At 54.9% G+C, this 19106-nt stretch overlaps 1 protein-coding gene across 1 annotated transcript; it reads left to right on the top strand.

Annotated features, from left to right (window-relative positions):
* Positions 1-2584: 2584 nt before the first annotated feature.
* CST7 (cystatin F) lies at positions 2585-17956 on the top strand. Its single transcript, XM_066235374.1, has 5 exons — positions 2585-2725; positions 12260-12432; positions 14019-14135; positions 15093-15650; positions 16203-17956. The coding sequence occupies exons 1-4, from the start codon at positions 2656-2658 to the stop codon at positions 15168-15170; spliced, it is 438 nt and encodes a 145-aa protein (XP_066091471.1). The 5' UTR covers positions 2585-2655; the 3' UTR covers positions 15171-15650; positions 16203-17956.
* The last annotated feature ends 1150 nt before the right edge of the window (positions 17957-19106 follow it).

Raw genomic sequence — 19106 nt, 5'->3', positions numbered from 1 at the left:
GATTTACTATAAGGCAGGGGTCCCCAAACTTTTTACACAGGGGGCCAGCTCACTGTCCCTCAGACCATAGGAGAGCTGGACTATAAAAAAAACTATGAACAAATCCCTATGCACACTGCACATATCTTATTTTAAAGTAAAAAAAAAAAAAAAGGGAACAAATACAATATTTAAAATAAAGAACAAGTAAATTTAAATCAACAAACTGACCAGTATTTCAATGGAAACTATGCTCCTCTCACTGACCACCAATGAAAGAGGTGCCCCTTCTGGAAGTGGGGCGCGGGCTGGATAAATGGCCTCAGGGGGCCGCATGTGGCCCACGGGCCGTAGTTTGGGAACCCCTGCTATAAGGAACTGGCTCACACAACTCTGAGGGCTAAGAAGTCCAGACCCAGGAAAACCAGTGACATAGTTCCAGTTCGGGTCCAAAGGCCTGAGAAGCAAGAGCCAATGGCATGCATTCCAATCCGAGTGTGAGTCTGAAAGCAGAAGACTGATGTGCTGGCTGGAAGACCATCAGGCGAGAGAATTCTCTCCTGCTCAGCTTTGCATTCTGTTTAAGTCTTCAACTAACTGGACGAGGCCCACCCACACGAGGGAGGGCAATCTGCTTTACTCAGTGCACCAATTAAAATGTTAATTTCCTCCAGAAATGTGCCCATAGGCATACCCAGGAATCATGTTTAACTAAACACCCGAGCACCCCATGGCCCAGTCAAGTTGACAACAAATTTACCATTACAATATATATACACAACTGCACACACATATGCACATAAGCACATATACATTCATCTTTTTCACACACTTTGAAAAACACACACAAATTCACACTCAAACTATATGAAGACTGAGACAGACTCCTAGACACACAGGCATACACACAGAGACACAAACAGACACAGGCACAGACACTTACACATACGACACCATCCATGCACACGCACGCACACACACTTCCCCTGAAGAACCCTCTAACAGTACTGGTGCAACATCCGCTCCTTCCTGCTATGGCACTTTGTGACAATGAGGCCTCCCTGGACCTTTGTTTGCCCCACAAGCCTGAGAGTGGCAGCGCTGGGAATATGGATAGCTGTCACCTACAGTCACAGATGAAAGGGCCAAGGCCCAGAGAAGATACAGTGACTGGAGAAAGTCCCCAAATCGCCCTGAGCCTCGTCCAGAGCTTCTGAAAGCGGGAATAACCCCACACTAAAAGCAAGCACAAAGGGAAGGGCAACCTGCCACCTGAGCTGCGACAGCAGAGCTGCTGCACCAGCCTCCCCTCCAGGCCAGGCCCCCGGGGATGAACTCAGACAGGGCACGCATGGTCGGGGCACAGAGCCTGGCAAGAAGACACCACCCTGGATTGCTCATAACACAGCCGCTGGCAGCGGAGGGTGAGCGCCAGGAGCAGCAGAGCAGGTCCAGCAGGAAGCGCTGGCACCACATCTGCCGCAGTTGATCCGTGTGGCCACCTGCCCCGCACCGGGCTAATGGACTTTGCTGATAACAGTCCTTACATGGGCCAGGAACCTGGGGGCACCCAGAGGCAACCTAGCCTGTTCGACTGAGTCAGACATACCCCGGTCACCTGCCTGTCAGACATACCCCGGTCACCTGCCTGGAATCTAGTAGAACCCAGACCCCACCTGGGGCAGATCTTGCCCTGGATGGTGTTAACATGCATGTCCTGACTGGGAGAGTCTGCCTGTCCTGTGCCCTGGGGGAGGCAGTCCACACACAGTCCAGATGGCTCGGCGTCTCCTGGGCTGCCCATGAACTGCCCATACACCTTCGCTTTCCAGGCTCTGGGCATTGACACTGAGAAAGTCCCCAAATCCTCACCACAACCCTACCCGGGGGAAACTAAAGCACAGAGGCTGACCCACACCTAAGGTCAGCCAACTGATAACAGTCCAGAGTTGGATTTAAACAAACTCAGGCCATTGGGCTCTAGAGCCCCGCTCCTCACCGCTGAGCTAGCACAGCAGCGGGCGATCTGCCAGGGCGCTAGCCCCTCTGGGCTAAAACGCTGTTCTTTCTTCTCCTCCCCAGCTGGGAGCCAATGATGCCGTGCTCTTTCAATCGGCAAACACTGCTCCTCTCCTGACTCCGGGCGCAGAAACCACCAGGGGCGCATGTGCCCTGGCCACCTTCATCCTGTGAAACTGCAGTCTGCGTCATTTTCTGCCCACTTCCGGGTAGGAGGATGTCCACTCACAGCCGTAGGCAGGCAGCCTCCTGCCGGGGGCCACTCAGAACCTCAGGAACCCTGAGCCTTGGATCTTAGAAGTGTGGTTTGGAGAAGAAGATCCAAATGATTCTGCTAACATTTTTCAATGCAACATGTCTTCATGTGTTTTGAGGGGTAGACGATTGCAGGGTTTTGTTCCCAGGTCTCATTTCTCTCCCTCCTCCCCTTGCAAGGACTTGCGCTTTGGAAACTTTAATAAAGGAAGTGGTTGACTTTGTAGCCGACAGATGTGGAGGTGTAGAGTTTCTGGTCAAAATGACTGAGCAAGAAACCACCACCCCGCCCAGTAATAAGGCAGGCAGCTCCGTCTGGGCAGGCAGTTTGTAGGTCCCCCACCACCAGCACGCTCGCCAGCTCCTCCGGTGGCCCGCAGCCAGCACCACCTTCCAGCAACCATGTGGCCAGCCTGGGAGCTGCTGGCCTTCTGCAGCCTCATCTTAACCAGCACAGGGCACCTGTCCCCAGGTAAGAGGAGGGTCTCCCTTTGGTTCTTTGGTTCTATGCAGGATCCAAATATTGCTGGAGGGAGCCGGGTGCTGTGAGTTCCGCCCCGCACACAGGTCCTGAAGCCCAGTCCTGGGTGGGCAGGCCCAGCAGACAGGGCCTCAGCTGCCTTCCAGGGGTTCAGGAGTGGGGGTCTGAGTGCCGCCTGGGGACAAGGGAAGGGACTTCTGTCCCCCACTGCTCCGGGATCCATGCAGTGGCCTAAGGACCTCAGCCCAAGGCGGATTCCGTAGGGACAGAGCACAGAAATGGGTTAGGTGGTTAGGTGGTTTCTATCTTATGGCCAGTCATTCCTGCCCACTAGCTGCTGTCCTGCGACTTGGCTCTAGAGACCATGATGAGCAGACACTGTCATCCTTCTGGCCAGCCACAGTTAGGGCAGGTGACTTGCTCAAGTCACACAGCCAGTGATCACCCCCTCAAACACACACGCATGTGGAGCTGGAGATGCCTCCCTAGCCTCAGAACCACAGGCCATGGATGCTGGTGAAGACCCCGGGTTCTATTCCACTTCCTTTCCAGTGAGGAAGCTGGTTCTGGAAGACCAAAGTGGCCTGCTCAAGTCCCACGCCACTGCCCAGGGAGCAGGGGCAGCGTCCAGGAGGGGCTGGTTCTGCCCTCCTCTCCCTTTGGAAGGGGGCGGAGCCTGGCCACAGGAGACCAAGTGGAAGGTGTTCAGACAGGGCCAGTTACAAGGCCCCAGAGCCTCTCAGTCCATGGGGGGGGGGGGGGGGGCTCTCAGTCCCACCCCTCCTGGGAACACTGTCTCAGGGCCCTGGACCATCTCGGGTGGGTGCTGTGCTCACGGTCTAGGCCCTAGGGGACCCTTCCTCCTTCTCCCGGAGCTTAGCTTTTGGCTCACAAGTGAAGCCCTGACCCCTCTTCCAGGGCTGACTGGCTGCCACTGTCTTCCTGGGACCTCTAGTGTCCACAGGAGGGGACAAGCCAGAGGAAGAAAGGCGAAGCTCAGACCAGAGAAGTGCACTCCTCCTCAAACCTTAGCGAAGGGCTCCTGGAGGGACGTGGCCCTGCCTTCCCAGCTGTGCCAGGACTGTTGCTCGGCCGCCAGCAGTGGTTTGCTGACTTCTCCCTGCTTGCCTCAGCCCCCTCCCTAACAAGGTAGGGACGGCACCAGGCTGCATGGGCATCCTTAGCTAACTGAGTGCCCACTCACCAGCGGGACAGCCACCCCTCTGCTGGGGTTTCAAACTGAACACAGCTCTCTCCAACACCCTCCTCCGCCACAGCTGCACCTGCCTGTCCCCGCCAAAGCCCTTCTCAGCCAGCCTGGGCCCTCCCCTTCCACCTGCTCTCTGCCACCAAGCCCAGTGGAGGGTCCAGAGTGCACACTCACATGCAGACGGCCTTCGGACAGGCAGACTCCCTGAGCCCAGTAACTGTGGAGCCTGGAGCCTGTCTAAGCGTCAGCCTCCTGACCCAGGAAACGAGTCAATAACGCATCCACCTTGGGTCCTGAGGGGCTTACCGTGGTGGACATGGAAGTACTCTCACTGAGCCTGGGTGCTTGCGGCCTCCCGCCTTGCCCTGCTCCTGAGTCTGTTCGGTCTTGGCAGCACCCATGCTGTGCCGCCCACCCGCCCTACCTTAGCTTTCATCCCCTCAGGTGCTTCCGTCATAGAACCTTCCCACGGTGGGGCGGGGTGTGCCCCAGGAACCCCAGGGTGGCACCATTCTCCCTAGCCTAAATGCTAAGCTGCCTAACCTAAATGCAGGCGCCCAGCAGCTCTCCCCTCCCCCCAAGCCCAGCAGAACTTAGGGAGAATGTAAAGCCCTTCTTTCTCAACTTGTTAGCTCTCCAGGGAAGCTCCACTTGGCCATCGCGTCACACTCTGTTCCCACCACCCCGCCCCCACCCCCAGCCAAGCTAGCAATGGCCCATTTTCCCATTTCAGGGCTACCTGGGCAGGGGTCCGGCAGCCATCACTCCTTCTACCTGCAAGGTGACTCCAGTTCTCTGTGACCAGTAGCAAGGGCTGGGAGTTCCTGTCATACCCAGAGAACACTTGTGGCAGGGGAGGGACCGCATTGCCCCTGCATCCTGGGCAGGAGCCTGGAAACTGCTGCAGGCTCTGTCTAGGCCCGTGGGGGCTCATGGCCCAGTCTTTGAGATTATTTTTTCCCAATGGAGGACACCAATTTGCCCTCAGAGACTCCCACACTAGCCATATTGCATATTTGATATAATACTTGATAACAATTACACGATTTATACCATTTATTGGTAAGATCTTTATCTGTTAGGTCTCACATATTATCACCACCACCCTGTGAAGTCAGTGCCATCATCATCCCCATTTTACAGATGCGTAAGAGGTTCAGAGAGGTTAGGCAACTTGCCCAAAGCTACACAGCCAGTGAGAGGCAGAGCTGGGATTCGGACTCTGGACATGTCCCAGGGGTTAAGGCTGGGACTAACGAACACCCCCTTTGTGCCCAAAGAACACACGTGCCCTCAAAAGAATGGCCTATTCACTCTCAGAGCCCCAGAACGCAGCTGGGCAGGGGGCAGTTTCATAACATTAATGGCAACAATCCAGACTTACCGAGTGCTGGTGTCATGTGAGAGGAGCAGAGGGGTGCAGGGCTCAGGATGTCACCTCCAGGTGGGCAGAGAGTGGACCCCCATGAGCCTGACAGTCAGTCCTTAGGCCCAGACCTCCAGCCTGTGAGCTTCAGGAGCAGGGGCCCATGGGGACTGCCTCCTCAAGGGTCTCTGCACCCTGCCCATAACAAGGGCTCCTCGATGCTGGTGGGGGGAGCCCAAGCAGCCACCTGGAGGACACCATCGCAGGTCTCACAGGGAGACTCCCCATAGTTGACTCGTGGGCACCCTGGAGTTCCCTTCTCAGGGATGATTTCACACACTGGTCCCCTTCATCTCCCAGGCCACACCTAAAACCTAAAAGAAGAAGGTGGTGGGGAGCCCCAGCCCCCCAAGGATCCCTTTTCCCTCCACATGAACAGGCCCAAGGGAACAGGCGCTCTCTCCAAAGGGTCTTGTCCTCCGCGTGGTTTCAGGACGTGTACACATGGCCAGTGTCCCAGGGCCTGGTGCTCCCCACAGGACAGACATCCAACTTGTCTTAACTTTTCAGAAAAGTAAATGAAGGGCTGTTTACCAAAACCGTTCACTACCAGATTATTTTACCATCTGTTCTTCGTCAGGAAGTTCCTGTCCCACGCCTTTTACAGGACACTGGCCTAGACGTTTATGGTAATTTGAGGGCAGATTTTACCCTCTTTAATCTGCCTGGAAACAGTTAACAGTTGCTACCACTAACACTCTGGTTATTGACAGTTTCCCCAAGCTGTGGTGTTGCCTGTTCACCCGTGGATTTGATTGAAACTCTTAGTTGTTTTCCCAAAGGGTCAACGCACACCAGCAGGCTTATCATTGAAGTCCTCTGCTCACAGAGGACAAGGCAGTGCCCAAAGCAGTGGCCCACGGGGCCCGTCACAGTTTTGAAGGGGTGGGGGAATGCAACGGGAACAGGAACTGGACGCTGGAGTAGGAATCATGTGTGATTTGTATAGAAAAATTACATTTTTAAGTGAGAAACATCAGAATGTTTCCTTGAATTCCACTTTGCTTCCCATTCTGATCACCAGAGAAAGGAGAGAGCCCTAGACATCTTTGATACGTACAAGGTTGGAGAGGGCTGGGGTGACCGTAACAAAGGGGGTGGCCCAGGGGCCCACTGGTGCCAGGCTGGCATGGCCAGGAGCCTGAGGGGACCCCTCGATGCCCCAGCTCCTGCAGCAAGGCTGAGCTGTTCACAGGCAGGTGGGGACAGTCAGCACCTCCCACCACCTGGCTGCGTCCAACCCCCCTGTGGGTCTCTCCAGGGCCTGTCATCTGAGAACAGGTGTGCGCCGCCCCAGGCGCGAGTCCACACCCAGGCGCAGAGCTGGCTGCGTCCTGACGCCCTGAGGCCTGGGGCCCAGCGTTCTCCTCCAAGCACTTTGCATCTGCACATTGTGCTTGTCCCCTCCTAATGTTACAACTGTGCATTCTTCCCGGGGTGGCACCTGGGTCACAAGCACTTCATACTCTGCTCAGCGCCCGGCCCAGCCCTTTGGTCATCCTAATGTCCGCTAGTCCCTTCAGAAAAGGAACCCTGCTGGGGTGTGTGGTACTCCTCCCTCAGCTACGTCTCCCTGCCCCTCAACAGCCTGCTGTTTGAGTCATTATTTTCAAGACCAGCCAAAGAGCGAATTCATTCCTATGAGTAGTAAAGGAGTCCTTCGTGGAGGGTCCTGTTTCTGGGCTGGGCTGGCAAGTGTCCCCGATCTTCTCTCCTTTCTGGGTGCTTTCGACCTCGCTTCCCACCTGACCGAGCAGAGGCTATGCGCAGCATGTCCAAGCCCTGAGCCTTGATGTGTTTGTTCTCTGTGCTGTCCTGGGGGGTGGGGGCAGGATTGAGTCACCCCTCATTTGGAAGAATTCCCCTTCTCTCCAGCAGTGGTCCTTTGCAGAAGTATGTTTTGCTTCTTCTCACCAACCTGGCCCTCCCCTTTCTGTGTGCATCACCAAGCCACCACAGCGCCTCCCCCACACCCAGCCCCCACCAAGTGATGTCAGTTCTATCTCCTCCTCACTAGGTGACATCCTGCTACCGCTGTCTCACTGGTCTCCCCACCCCCAGTGCCCCTCCCTCAGCGCTCTCTTTATGGGCAGGTTAGTCCCCTTCCTGGGACCTGTCCAGCTGGGGTCTGCGTGCTGCCTGTAGTTTCAGAGCCGTCTTGGAATCGCCCACAGCAGCTGCCAGGAAATAGCTCTTGAATGAGAAAAAAGAGCATGGTCTTTAGAACTAGTCAGACCTGGCTCTAAGCCCGCCCTGCACTCCTGTGCGGCCTCAGCTTCTTCACCTGCACGATGGGCACATGCCCCAACTCCCAGAGCGGAGGGATGCAGGGAGGGCTGACTCCTGGCTGGGTCCAGGGACGCGCCAGGCTGTCAGTCCCTGCTGGTGTCCTCCTCTGAAAGGGAGTCCCTTCTGGGACAGTTTTTATCCTGGTCAGCCCCTTCCCTGTTAATTTCTCTTGAATCATTCTAAAAATAGGCTTGACATTTTTATTTTAAAAATTAAAAGTGGAGTTTTCACTTTTTGTTTGGTCCTCTGTGCTGACTTGAAACCAACATTTTAGGAAGCAAGTAGTTAAATAAAAATAACTTTCTCGTAACTTTACCAAAATCACTTAGGAACTAACGTCACATTCATCTGAGGTTCAACTTCCTCTGATTTCACTTCATTAATTCTGCTGAATACAAGGAAAATTAAATGTAATACACTTTATGTAAATAACAAAACAGTTAACAGTGGCTACCTTGGAGATATTCAGAATGATTTCTAATATTTTTTGTTAAACTGTACTGTATTTTTCAAATTTTCTACCCAAAATAGGTAAGCTTATGATCAGAAAAAGCAATAAATGTGTGAATCCACAGGGGATGGGGACCATGTAATAACTGGTAATTAAAAAGAAAGGGGTGTCTTGCTCTCTCTATTGTGTAGACTTCAGTGATGAGCAGAAACAAAGCTGTTTCCCAAACCAGTTTTTCGTTAAAACTGAAGTCCACGCCTATCTGCCTGTGGTCAGCAAGGACAGGTCCCCAGGGTAGTCCTCCCTGCCACGTGCACGTCAGCATCAGCACGCACGGCCAGGCCTCCCACACCGCCTGCGCCAGAGCCACGCGGGGGGCCGGGGAATGTAGGCTTCAGAGCCTGACACAGCTTCGTCAACCCAGCTCCCAGGCTCTAGGGATGGAAGCGGATTTAGTAGCTTCAAGCTTCAAACACCTCAAGTGAAGGCTTCAGCCCAGCCCCTGTGAGATTATCATTGGATGGCTGGGTTATTGACAAGGAGAATCTCAGAGCACGCTTGTGGAGAACAAAGCTCTGGGGAAACCTTGGACCAGCAGATGGCCATACCCTTCTGTTGGGAGGGACCAGGTCTTTGGGCTGCTAAAGCGTAGGGAGCCTGGCACAGGAATCATGCATGAGCTTAGTCTTGACATTTGCCTCTGAAAGTTCCAGGGAAGGCCCTGACCGGTTGGCTCAGTGGTAGAGCATCAGCCTGGCATGCAGGAGTCCCGGGTTCGATTCCCAGCCAGGGCACACAGAAGAAGTGCCTATCTGCTTCTCCACCCCTCCCCCTCTCCTCTCTGTCTCTCTCTTCCCCTCCCGCAGCCAAGGCTCCATTGGAGCAAATTGGCCCGGGCTCTGGGGATGGCTCTATGGCCTCTGTCTCAGGCGCTAGAGTGCCTCTGGTTGCAACAGAGCAATGCCCCAGATGGGCAGAGCATCGCCCCCTGGTGGGTATGCCGGGTGGACACTGGTCAGGCACATGCAGGAGTCTGTCTGACTGCCTCCCCATTTCTAACTTCAGAAAAATACAAAAAAAAAGAAATTCCAAGGAGGGAACCACCCGAGGAGACCCACTGGCCAAGCAAGGTCCTCTTGTCAGGCAGTATGGGTCCTCCGGAGAGAGCAGGAAGACCCCCAGGGTCACAGAACTTACACAGGACCATGCCTTCTCTGCCCACTCAGCTCCTTCTATGGCAGCCCCACAGGGGAGAAGAGACCCCACAGGCAGACCGCATGGGACCAGCCAGCCAGATGCACAGCCATCCTGTTCTCACAGCCAGTGGGGTCTCACGTGCGTGCCGTAGGGTCCAGCACTCGGGTTCCACTGCCTAGAACCAGACTGGGCAGCAGAAATGGCCTCCTCTTGGGCCTCTCACTTTAGCCTGATGAGATCACCGATACTCTGGGCAAGGCCTCCCTGCTGAGCTGCACTTCCAGCCCCTCTTCTCACCCTCTGCTGTGACCCACTCTGGTGCCCTGGGAAATGTTCCAGCATGCTTGGCCAGCTCCAGCTTGGGGCCATATGGACAGTCCGTTTCAGAGACCCTGCACCCAGTATGAAGCCCCCTCCCAAGAGGGCTCTGTTCCCTGGGCTCTCGGGCACAACCTTACTCGCAGGCCACAGCTAGCACAGCCACACGGGGGTGCCATCCTCCTGGGCACAAGTCTGCCAGTGGCTCAGGTTTCCAGCCCCCCCAGCCTCTCCAGCCCACTGCCCCTCTCTAACGCCACACCCAGCACAAGGCTGAGGTACTTCTCTCAGCCCCTCTGTCAGTCCCTATGAGTGGGGGACTTCTTAGCCCTAACGGGACACACCAGTTCAGCCCCTGGAATCGTGCTTCTGTCAAAGCTCCCGAGCTCTGCCGAGTCTAGGCCACTGGTTTCCTCCCTAAGTTTTGATTTCTTCACAACCCAGAAACAACCTTGTACCTTGACTCCCACATCCCTCACCACCAGTATCTTCTCAGACAGTACGTGTCTACAACCCAAGTACACCTGGGTCTCTCCAGTTTCAGTGCGAGCCTGTCTGTGCGGGGAGCAGGGGACACAGGGCAGCAGGACTCTCTAAGCTGGGGCTCATCAGCTTAGTGCTGCTGCTGTCACGCCCACCTCCACTTCCAGCTGCTTGTGCTGAGACCTGGATCACAGCACGCTGCTTCAGGAAAAGCTGTGGGAAAGTCGTAGTAAAGAGAAGTCCACGGACCTAAGCACCTTCACTCCTCTCTAACCCCACCAGTGTATTTAGATTTCTCCCCAAAACGTTTAACTTTTTGTTATTTTTATACACAACTAGTACATGACCATTGTAGTAAAACTGACAAATTCAACCATAAGCCACCAACCAGAAAAGGCTGTGTTCACTTGTTGCAATTCAGGTAGCCTGTGGGTTTGTTTTTTTTGTTTGTTTGTTTTTTGGGGTTTTTTTTTGTTTTTAGCCTGTGGGTTTTTACATTCCTATTTTCTTAATAATAAGATCCAATGTTCGTAACCCAAACGCACACACCCACGTAGGGCCAGCCCGGCCTCTCAGCGCTGCTTCCCGTGCTCTACTCACTTGGGCCACCGGGTCCCTTGAGCCCCACGGCCCACAGCGGCCTCCCTGCAGACACTCCTGCCTTCCTTCACTCGCTGCTCTCTCATCTGTCTAGCCTGTTTATCTGTGGAGTGAGAGCTCCAGCAAACATGAGCTTCTGTGCCTGTGCACCTAAGGGTGAGGAGGGCACAGCCCACAGGGAGCCGAGGAGAGCAGTAAAGTCAGGGTCTTTCTCAGGGAGGGATGGGTCCCCCTGGGCTCCACTGCTGCGGGGCTGCAGAGGAGGATGTGCAGAGCAGAGGAGGGGGACTGGGCCCCTGGCTTGCCTACTGTCAGAGTCTGAGTATGCGATGGTTGGGGAGCCCTCCCCCCCCTTTATCCAAATATGGGCCTCCCCTCAGGACAGGAAGAACTTAAAGAAACCCAGAGCTCTCTCCTCCCGCCACATGCCAGCTCCACCAGGAGCCATGTGAAATCAGTCACCCAGGCCTGGCCCTCAGACGTGACCCAAAACTGTGGAGGAGGAGGCAGCAGGGTGCGAGCAGTCCCAGGTGCTCTGTGCTGCCTGGGGCTGGGGCCCTGGGAGTGTGGGCTGGAAGCTGGGTAGGTTCTAACAAGCAGCCCCAAGGAGGAGGATAGCAGCAGCTGCCTCACAGTGGGAGGGCAGGACTGGCCTTTGGGTCGTTCCCTGGGGTCAACTTGTTGGGGACAAGCTGAGCGGTCGGCGGGACCAGATGTTGGCCTTAAAGGCCAGCGGGTACGACTTCTCCTAACACCTTGAAGTTGCATCCTGTCCTGAGGCTCTGTTATCTTCAGACATGTTCAGGTTTTCTGTAACATACATTGGAGGCCCTGGTCGGTTGGCATAGTGGTAGAGCATCAGCCTGGCATGTGGATGTACCAGGTTTGATTCCCAGTCAGGGCACACAACAGAAGCTTCTCCACTGCCCCCCCCTCTCACTTCTCTCTCTCTCTTCCCCTCCTGCAGCCAAGGCTCGACTGGAGCAAGTTGGCTCCAGGCGCTGAGGATGGCTCCATGGCCTCCATCTCAGTTGCTTAGCAACACCCCAGTTGGGTAGATCATCGCCCCCTAGTGGGCTTTCCGGGTGGATCCTGGTCAGGATCTGTGCCGAGTCTGTCTCTCTGCCTCCCCTCCTCTCACTGAATAAAAGAAAAAGAAAAAGAAACACACACACACACATTGGCGATAACCCTGGGTTCTGAAGGAGGCTGTAGGGGCAGGAACAGGGCACAGGAACTGTGTCTCACCCATCAGTGCACCACTTGCTTCACCTGGTCCTCAGCTTTCAGTGCAAGGCAACCATGCAGATGCACAGCAATTGCATTGTAGGTTGAGGACAGGACAGGCCAAGGATGGTGGACAGGAGAGTGGAGGGTAAATGAGTGAGGGGAGGATGGGTCAATGAGGGGAGGGCAGATGAGCAAGGAGTCGATGGGCTGGGAGCCACAAGGGGAGCAGAGAGAACTGAGCAGCAAGGTTTGAGGTGTGACACCTGACCAAGGGCCCCACTGACAGCAATGCTCTTGTCTGGTTCCATGTCTCTCTTTCAGATTTTTGTTCCCAGATCTTTAACTCTGATGTGAAGCCAGGATTTCCCAAAACAGTCGAGACCAATGACCCAGGAGTCCTCAAAGCCGCCAGACACAGCGTTGAAAAGTTCAACAACTGCACAAATGACATCTTCTTATTCAAGGAGTCCCATGTCAGCAGAGCACTGGTCCAGGTGAGGGTCTGCGTTCTGGTGCCAGAGTCTGAGGACTAGGAGGCCAGGCTACAGAAGCTCCTGTCCTTCAGGGGCCCACCCATCTAGTGCCCTGGCCATTAGAGCACAGACCAGGCCAGGGGGCTGACAGTAGCAGCCACAGATAGCCTACAAGCAGGCCAAACCAGTGTCACCAGAGAGGAGCCACCTCTTACTAAAGCCAGCTTCTCCTGGGCAGAGCCACGGGGGCAGCACAGAGGGTGGGGTGGACAGGGACCAGAGGTGGGCGAGCTGAAGGCTGCAGGTGGGGAAAAACCAGAAGCTAAGTAACAGGAGCCAAATGGATAGAGATGCTGTCCCCTCAGGGAGGCCGACAGCCTCACCTGCCAGAGCCGCCCCACCCGAGGCTATCCCGCCTCATCCCTGCAGCAGAACCATGGCCTCAAAGCAACTTTTGATATTCTTCACCTGGGACCAGTTCCTTCGCCCACCCCCAACCTCCTCCACACACAAGCCCTCCTCCTCCAGCCTTGCCTCCATGTCACACAGATGGCTCAGCGCTTTCCCTCCTAGAGAGAACCCTACAGCGCAGAGCCAGGCCCTGCTCATCTGTGTCCTGAGAACACAGGGTCAGCCCGGGATACGGGATGCAGATCAGTAACTAACAAGGCACAGCCAGGAGTTGGCTGCCAGGGACACTGGGCAGCTATGCGAGGGAAGCCCGGGAACTATGGGGGTGAGGGAGAACAACACTGACCCCTCTCACACATCAGTGATGGTTGGTTACCTTTGGGTCACAGAATTATAGGTGATTTTTATCATCTTCTTTATTTGCTCTTAAACCTTTTAAGAGTAGTGTATTTGTATGATGAGAAAGTGTCCTGTAGCAGGAAGTTTGGTGGGGACAGGCTTTCTGTAAGGTTCTTCATGGAAACAACCCAAGTGTCACCACTCCAAGGACAGAGCCCCAGGACCATGGAAGGCTGTGGCCTCTTGCAGGGGTACATTATTGCTCAGTGAGGTTGGGGATTTTATTTCACTTAGGTAGTTGGTGGGGCTGAGACTGAAAACTGAGAATGGTTTCTCTGACTTCCCTGAGACCGTAGATGAGGGGAATGGACCAGGTTGTTGCCACATCCAAGTGGAGAAGGGCTATGTTGAAATATAACTGAAATACCCGCGCTGTTGCCGGGAATAGTGAGGGAGCCAGCAGACACCCCATGTAAAGGCCACAGGGCAGGCAGCAGTGGGTGGCGAGGGCATGGGGGCGGGCAGGCAGGATTTACCTTTGCCCTGGGCAACCATAGTCTGCCACTTTCCTGCTGCCTGATGGCGAGTCCTGGACACAGAGCACATGTCCGCCCCTGAGCAGGAGTGAGAAGATGAGGGAATAAAGCAGAGGGAGCGTCGGGGACTGGTCACAGGCTGCCTCCCACGGGGGCTCACGGACACTCCACGTGCCCTCCCCCAGTCACAGCCCCCAGAGGGCACGGGCCCAGCCCAGCAGGACATCTTCATCCCATCTTCAAGCCCTCTCCTGCTGGGAGAGGGGCTGCCATCCCTCCGCCCTGCACCAAGTAACCCAGCCCTGCCCTCTCTCTCTCTAGGTGGTGAAAGGCCTGAAATACATGCTGGATATGGAGATTGGCAGAACTACTTGCAAGAAAATGAAGCACCCCAGTCTGGACAACTGTGACTTCCAGACCAACTACACCTTAAAGCAGGTAAAACAAAGGAGGTCACACCTCCTGAGACCTCCCACCCAGTCCTGGCCCCGGGTGCTCTGCAGGGCTCTGAGAAACACTCCTTCACCCTGGTCTGCTCCACGGCCCAGGCATCACGCCTGAGGCCGGGCATCCCAGCACCCAATGGGTCCCAACAGACACGGGCAGACACGGGAGACCTCCCAGAGAAGTGCAGCTACATCTGGGGGTGGGTTAGAGCAAAAAAGAGAACTTTGAAATAATTTATAAATTTATATACACACACAGGGACAAAGCCAGTGTGGCAAAATTTAATAATTCATAAATATAGGCAAAACAAATACTAAATGCTGGAATTACTCTTTCCATTTTTCTGTAAGTTCAAAAAATTTTTAAATAAAAACTCAGAACAAGGAGAGAAGTCCTCAGTAAGGAAAATGCAGTGTCCAGGCACACACACAGGGGCACGCACACACACGGGTGCACGCACACAGGGGCACGCACACACACGAGTGCACACACACGGGGGCACGCACACACATGGGGGCATGCACACACACGGGGGCATGCACACAGGGGCATGCACACACACGAGTGCACACACACGGGGGCACGCACACAGGGGCACGCACACACACGGGGGCACGCACACACAGGGGCATGCACACATATGGGGGCACGCACACACACATATGGGTGCATGCACACAGGGGCACGCACACACACGAGTGCACACACACGGGGGCACGCATACACACGGGCACGCACACACACGGGGGCACGCACACATATGGGTGCACGCACACAGGGGCATGCACACACGAGTGCACACACACGGGGGCACGCACACAGGGGCATGCACACGGGGGCACAGCCCACGCAGCGGCACGGGCACTGCGGGGCTCCGGGTGCGCGGCCTTGGGGGTGGCAGCCTCTGTGATGGCAGCAGGACTCTCAGGCTGCCCTTCTTTGTTTCAGACTTTCAGTTGCTACTCTGAAGTCTGGGTCATCCCCTGGCTCCAGAGGTTCGAGGTGCCTGTTCTCCACTGTCACTGACTTCTGCGATACTCCAGCCGCGGGCTCTTCTGAAATAGCTCCCGGAGAGCAGTGGAAGTGCCATGGGTCCATTACAGAGTAACTGGGATGGAAGAATGACCGCCCTAAAGTTAAATACTTTGAATTCTCTTCTAAACTTAATTCATTTTACTGATGCTGTGCAGCTGGATTCAGAGTGAACACAGGGGACTGAGTCCCACAATAGGAATGTTTGGGGTTCTCACCCTGAAGAAGCCCCTTCCATCCAGTTACCCAGTGGTCTGCACCAACTACTCCATGCTCCCTGGTCCCTGATAGAAGCCCAGAGATCTATCCTTTCGTCTGTCTAGTTACAGCACTGGACAAAGGGACTAAGTCTGCTACTGAGCATGCTGACCTCTCGTGGATGAAGCAAGTCATAAATAAATATGAGTAAAATACTGATCATCTCAAAGAAATGGCTGTTGCTTTACCTGTTAAAGGGAGACTCAGGAAGGTAAGGTGAGCATTGAAAAGTTCCCCTCACTGAGCGGTCTGACCACTCTAAGTTACCTCCATAAAGCACCCGGGGGCTCTTCTGGCCACTAGCTCATGGCCACATACTATACACCAAAGCAGCTAGAGACAGGCCAGCCTGCGTCCCTATCGTGAACTGGCAGGTGGGCAGCAGCACCCCACAGAGTGCTCCCCTCCAGCTGTGTCTCCGCCAGGCTGGGACATACACTCAGTTCTCTCTGCCGCCTCGGAGGCTCTGCATGTGCACAGCGGTGCTTGGACAAGTAGGGCAGGGGACAGTGCTGGGTAACATCCCTGAGACCCACCCAGGAGAGGGAAGACATGGTCAAGGGTAGACATGCTGCCCTGGGAACATGGGGGAAAGAGACCACCCAGAATTCTTGTAAAATACAGGCCTCACTGGCCCTGGTTGGGTGGTGGATAGTGAATCGGCCCAGGCCACCAGAAGTCACAGATTCAACCCCTGGTCCGGGCATGTACAAGAAGCTATCAATGAGTACACAACTGAGTGGAACCATACTTCTCTCTCACTCTCAGATTAATGGAAAAATTGGAAAGAAAAAAAAAAAGTCTTGCACTTAAACTGGAAGCAGTGTAAGACTGGACCACAGAGCAGAAGCCCAGGAGCTGCCGAAGGCCAGGCCCGAGCTCCACTCGGAGAAGAGGCGCTCTGACCAGCGGCAGCGAGCCTGCGCACATACAGGGCCACGCGCTTCGGAATTCTTCCTCTCCAGGGCCTCCTCATACTATGGATTAGTACAAAATACCTTGTTGCCTTTCAAAAATACAGACCTGATAATTCACCAGAAAGAGAAAATCTGCATTAAATATGTATGGCAAATTTAGCACACTGTCATAAACTTGATTAATGTGGATGACCAAAATGAATGACCCTCACGTTCCTTCATTAATGATGGTAAAACTAAATTCCAAATCCTCAATGATTTTGCTGCTTTGCCTCACCCCTCTGGTCATTTAATTCAGAGACAGTGGTGGCAACTATGCCACAAGATTATCCAATGATTCCGAAGGCTCCCGAAGGCAATCCTTTCATAAAGACAAGTGAGTTCACTCAGCGCTGTGGGCCCCAAGCATTCCAAGGTGGTGGAACACCAACACCGGGACTGGACTAACACAGCTCGGGGATCATCAGGATTTGTGCAAGATGATGAAGCAAATGGAGAATCCCACATTCAGAGATCCCAGTCCATCTCATTTACATTTAAGTATACAGATCAGAGCTCCTCAAGGCCAGGCCTGTCCTAAAAATTACTCAGACCTCCGACAGGCACCCCTCCACTGGCCACACATGATGTAGTGTCAGAAATGAGAGCAGGCCCTGGCCGGTTGGCTCAGCGGTAGAGCGTCGGCCTGGCGTGCGGGGGACCTGGGTTCGATTCCCGGCCAGGGCACATAGGAGAAGCACCCATTTGCTTCTCCACCCTCCCCCTCCTTCCTCTCTGTCTTTCTCTTCCCCTCCTGCAGCCAAGGCTCCATTGGAGCAAAGATGGCCCGGGCGCTGGGGATGGCTCCTTGGCCTCTGCCCCAGGCACTAGAGTGGCTCTGGTCTTGGCAGAGTGACGCCCCGGAGGGGCAGAGCATCGCCCCCTGGTGGGCAGAGCGTCCCCCTGGTGGGCGTGCTGGGTGGATCCCGGTCGGGCGCATGCGGGAGTCTGTCTGACTGTCTCTCCCCGTTTCCAGCTTCAGAAAAATATGAAAAAAAAGAAAGGAAAGAAAAGAAATGAGAGCACACATAGCTATGAGGGGAGGGGGGAGCGCAGCCTCATAGAACCCCTGCCGGGCCCCCACACCCCAACCTCCCTGCCCAGTCAGGAGGCTGTGGCTAACCTCCCCCCCCCCCAGCAGGGAGGGGGAGGCCTCAAATCCCAATCTCAGAACTCTCAGGTTTGAACTTTAACCTATATCCACAATTTTCAAAACATCATTTGGAACCAGGTCTGTACTGCCTCCCACAAAGTTGACAAAGAGAAGTCTCAGACCTATGGCACACCAGCCACCAGCCCAACCTCAGGCTTCTGCAAACCTTCCTCCACGAAGGCCTTGGGGCCTGGATTCCAGGTAGAAGGGGCTCTTGGTTACAATGCATCCACAGTCCCCTCACCCCCATCCCAGTGGTTGTATGTAGTACACCTCTCAGGAGTAAATGCGTGTCGTCAAACACCATTTAAACGTGCCATGCGACACCAGAAGGGGCTGGGAGGTGAGCCAGTGTGAGGCTACCTTGAAATCCGGAAGCCAGCAGCTGGTGTCCCTTTGACCCCCGCAGAGATGCGTGTGGCCCAGCTTGCTGCAGAGCAGGCCCTGCAGGGCTGTGTCTGACCGTGCAGGCTCCGATCGCTTTGTTCAGCACAGGGACCCTGACGGTCCTGTGCCCTGAGGCCCTGTTCTCTCCAGACCAAGTGCACCACTGCTGCAGCTGAGAAGGGTCTGCCAGAGCCTGCAGTGGGTTCCAACAGGTGCCCAACACCCACATGGAGCTAGGTACCGTTCCGCCCGTGGGGGATGTCAACCAGTGACAGCCTCAAGTCCTGTACTGCCAACCCAGTTCCACCCGTTTTCTAACCTCACCAGCTCTTCTCCGACTCAGAGGGAAGCTGCGCCATCATCTAATATTACTGTCATAGAGAAAATGGAAAGTTAAAGACCCACGATTCTAAGACATACCAGACCTATGGCCAGAAAGCATAAATACTCTCTCAAACTTGAACAGACCACCAAAATCCTGACAGTCCAGCCCTAAGTGTGCTGAGCTTGCCCCTGGCCATGCCCCTCCCCTCCCTGCCACTGCCCCTGCTCCAGTCACCGGCCGGCCCTCCTGAGGTTGCAGCTGGGCCCAGAATGTGATGAATGCCTCACCACTACCCGCGGAGACCACCTGTGAGACTTGAAACCACACTGATGCCCAGGCCAGCCCAGAGAGCTGGGATCCCACAGAACTCTGAATACAGCTAGGATCTGACCCTCGGGCCGGGTAGTGGGCACCACAGAGACAGGTCCTCCCCACACCACCTGCCTCGTCCCCCAGCTCCCCAGTAGACCATCACAACACAGGTCCTGGCTCAGCTGCATGCTGGCTGTTGACTCTGGGCAAGTCGCTTCCCCACCAGCCTCAGTTCCTGCCTGCAAATGAGGCTGTATCTCCTTGCATCATTAAAAAGGTATAAGAAAACCCTTTCAAAACTGTAGACCACTCTGCAATTGTTCACTGATGTTAAAAATATCAAAAGGGGCCTGACCGGGCGGTGGCGCAGTGGATAGAGCGTTGGACTGGGATGCAGAGAACCCAGGTTCGAGACCCCGAGGTCACCAGCTTGAGCGCGGCCTCATCTGGTTTGAGCAAAAAGCTCACCAGCTTGGACCCAAGGTCACTGGCTGGAGCAAGGGGTTACTCGGTCTGCTTAAGGCCCACGGTCAAGGCAC

The sequence above is a fragment of the Saccopteryx bilineata genome, chromosome 6 (assembly GCF_036850765.1).
Source record: "Saccopteryx bilineata isolate mSacBil1 chromosome 6, mSacBil1_pri_phased_curated, whole genome shotgun sequence".
Lineage (NCBI taxonomy): Eukaryota > Metazoa > Chordata > Mammalia > Chiroptera > Emballonuridae > Saccopteryx > Saccopteryx bilineata.
The sequence above is the reverse complement of the archived record's forward strand: the minus strand, read 5'-3'. Positions and strand labels throughout refer to the sequence as shown.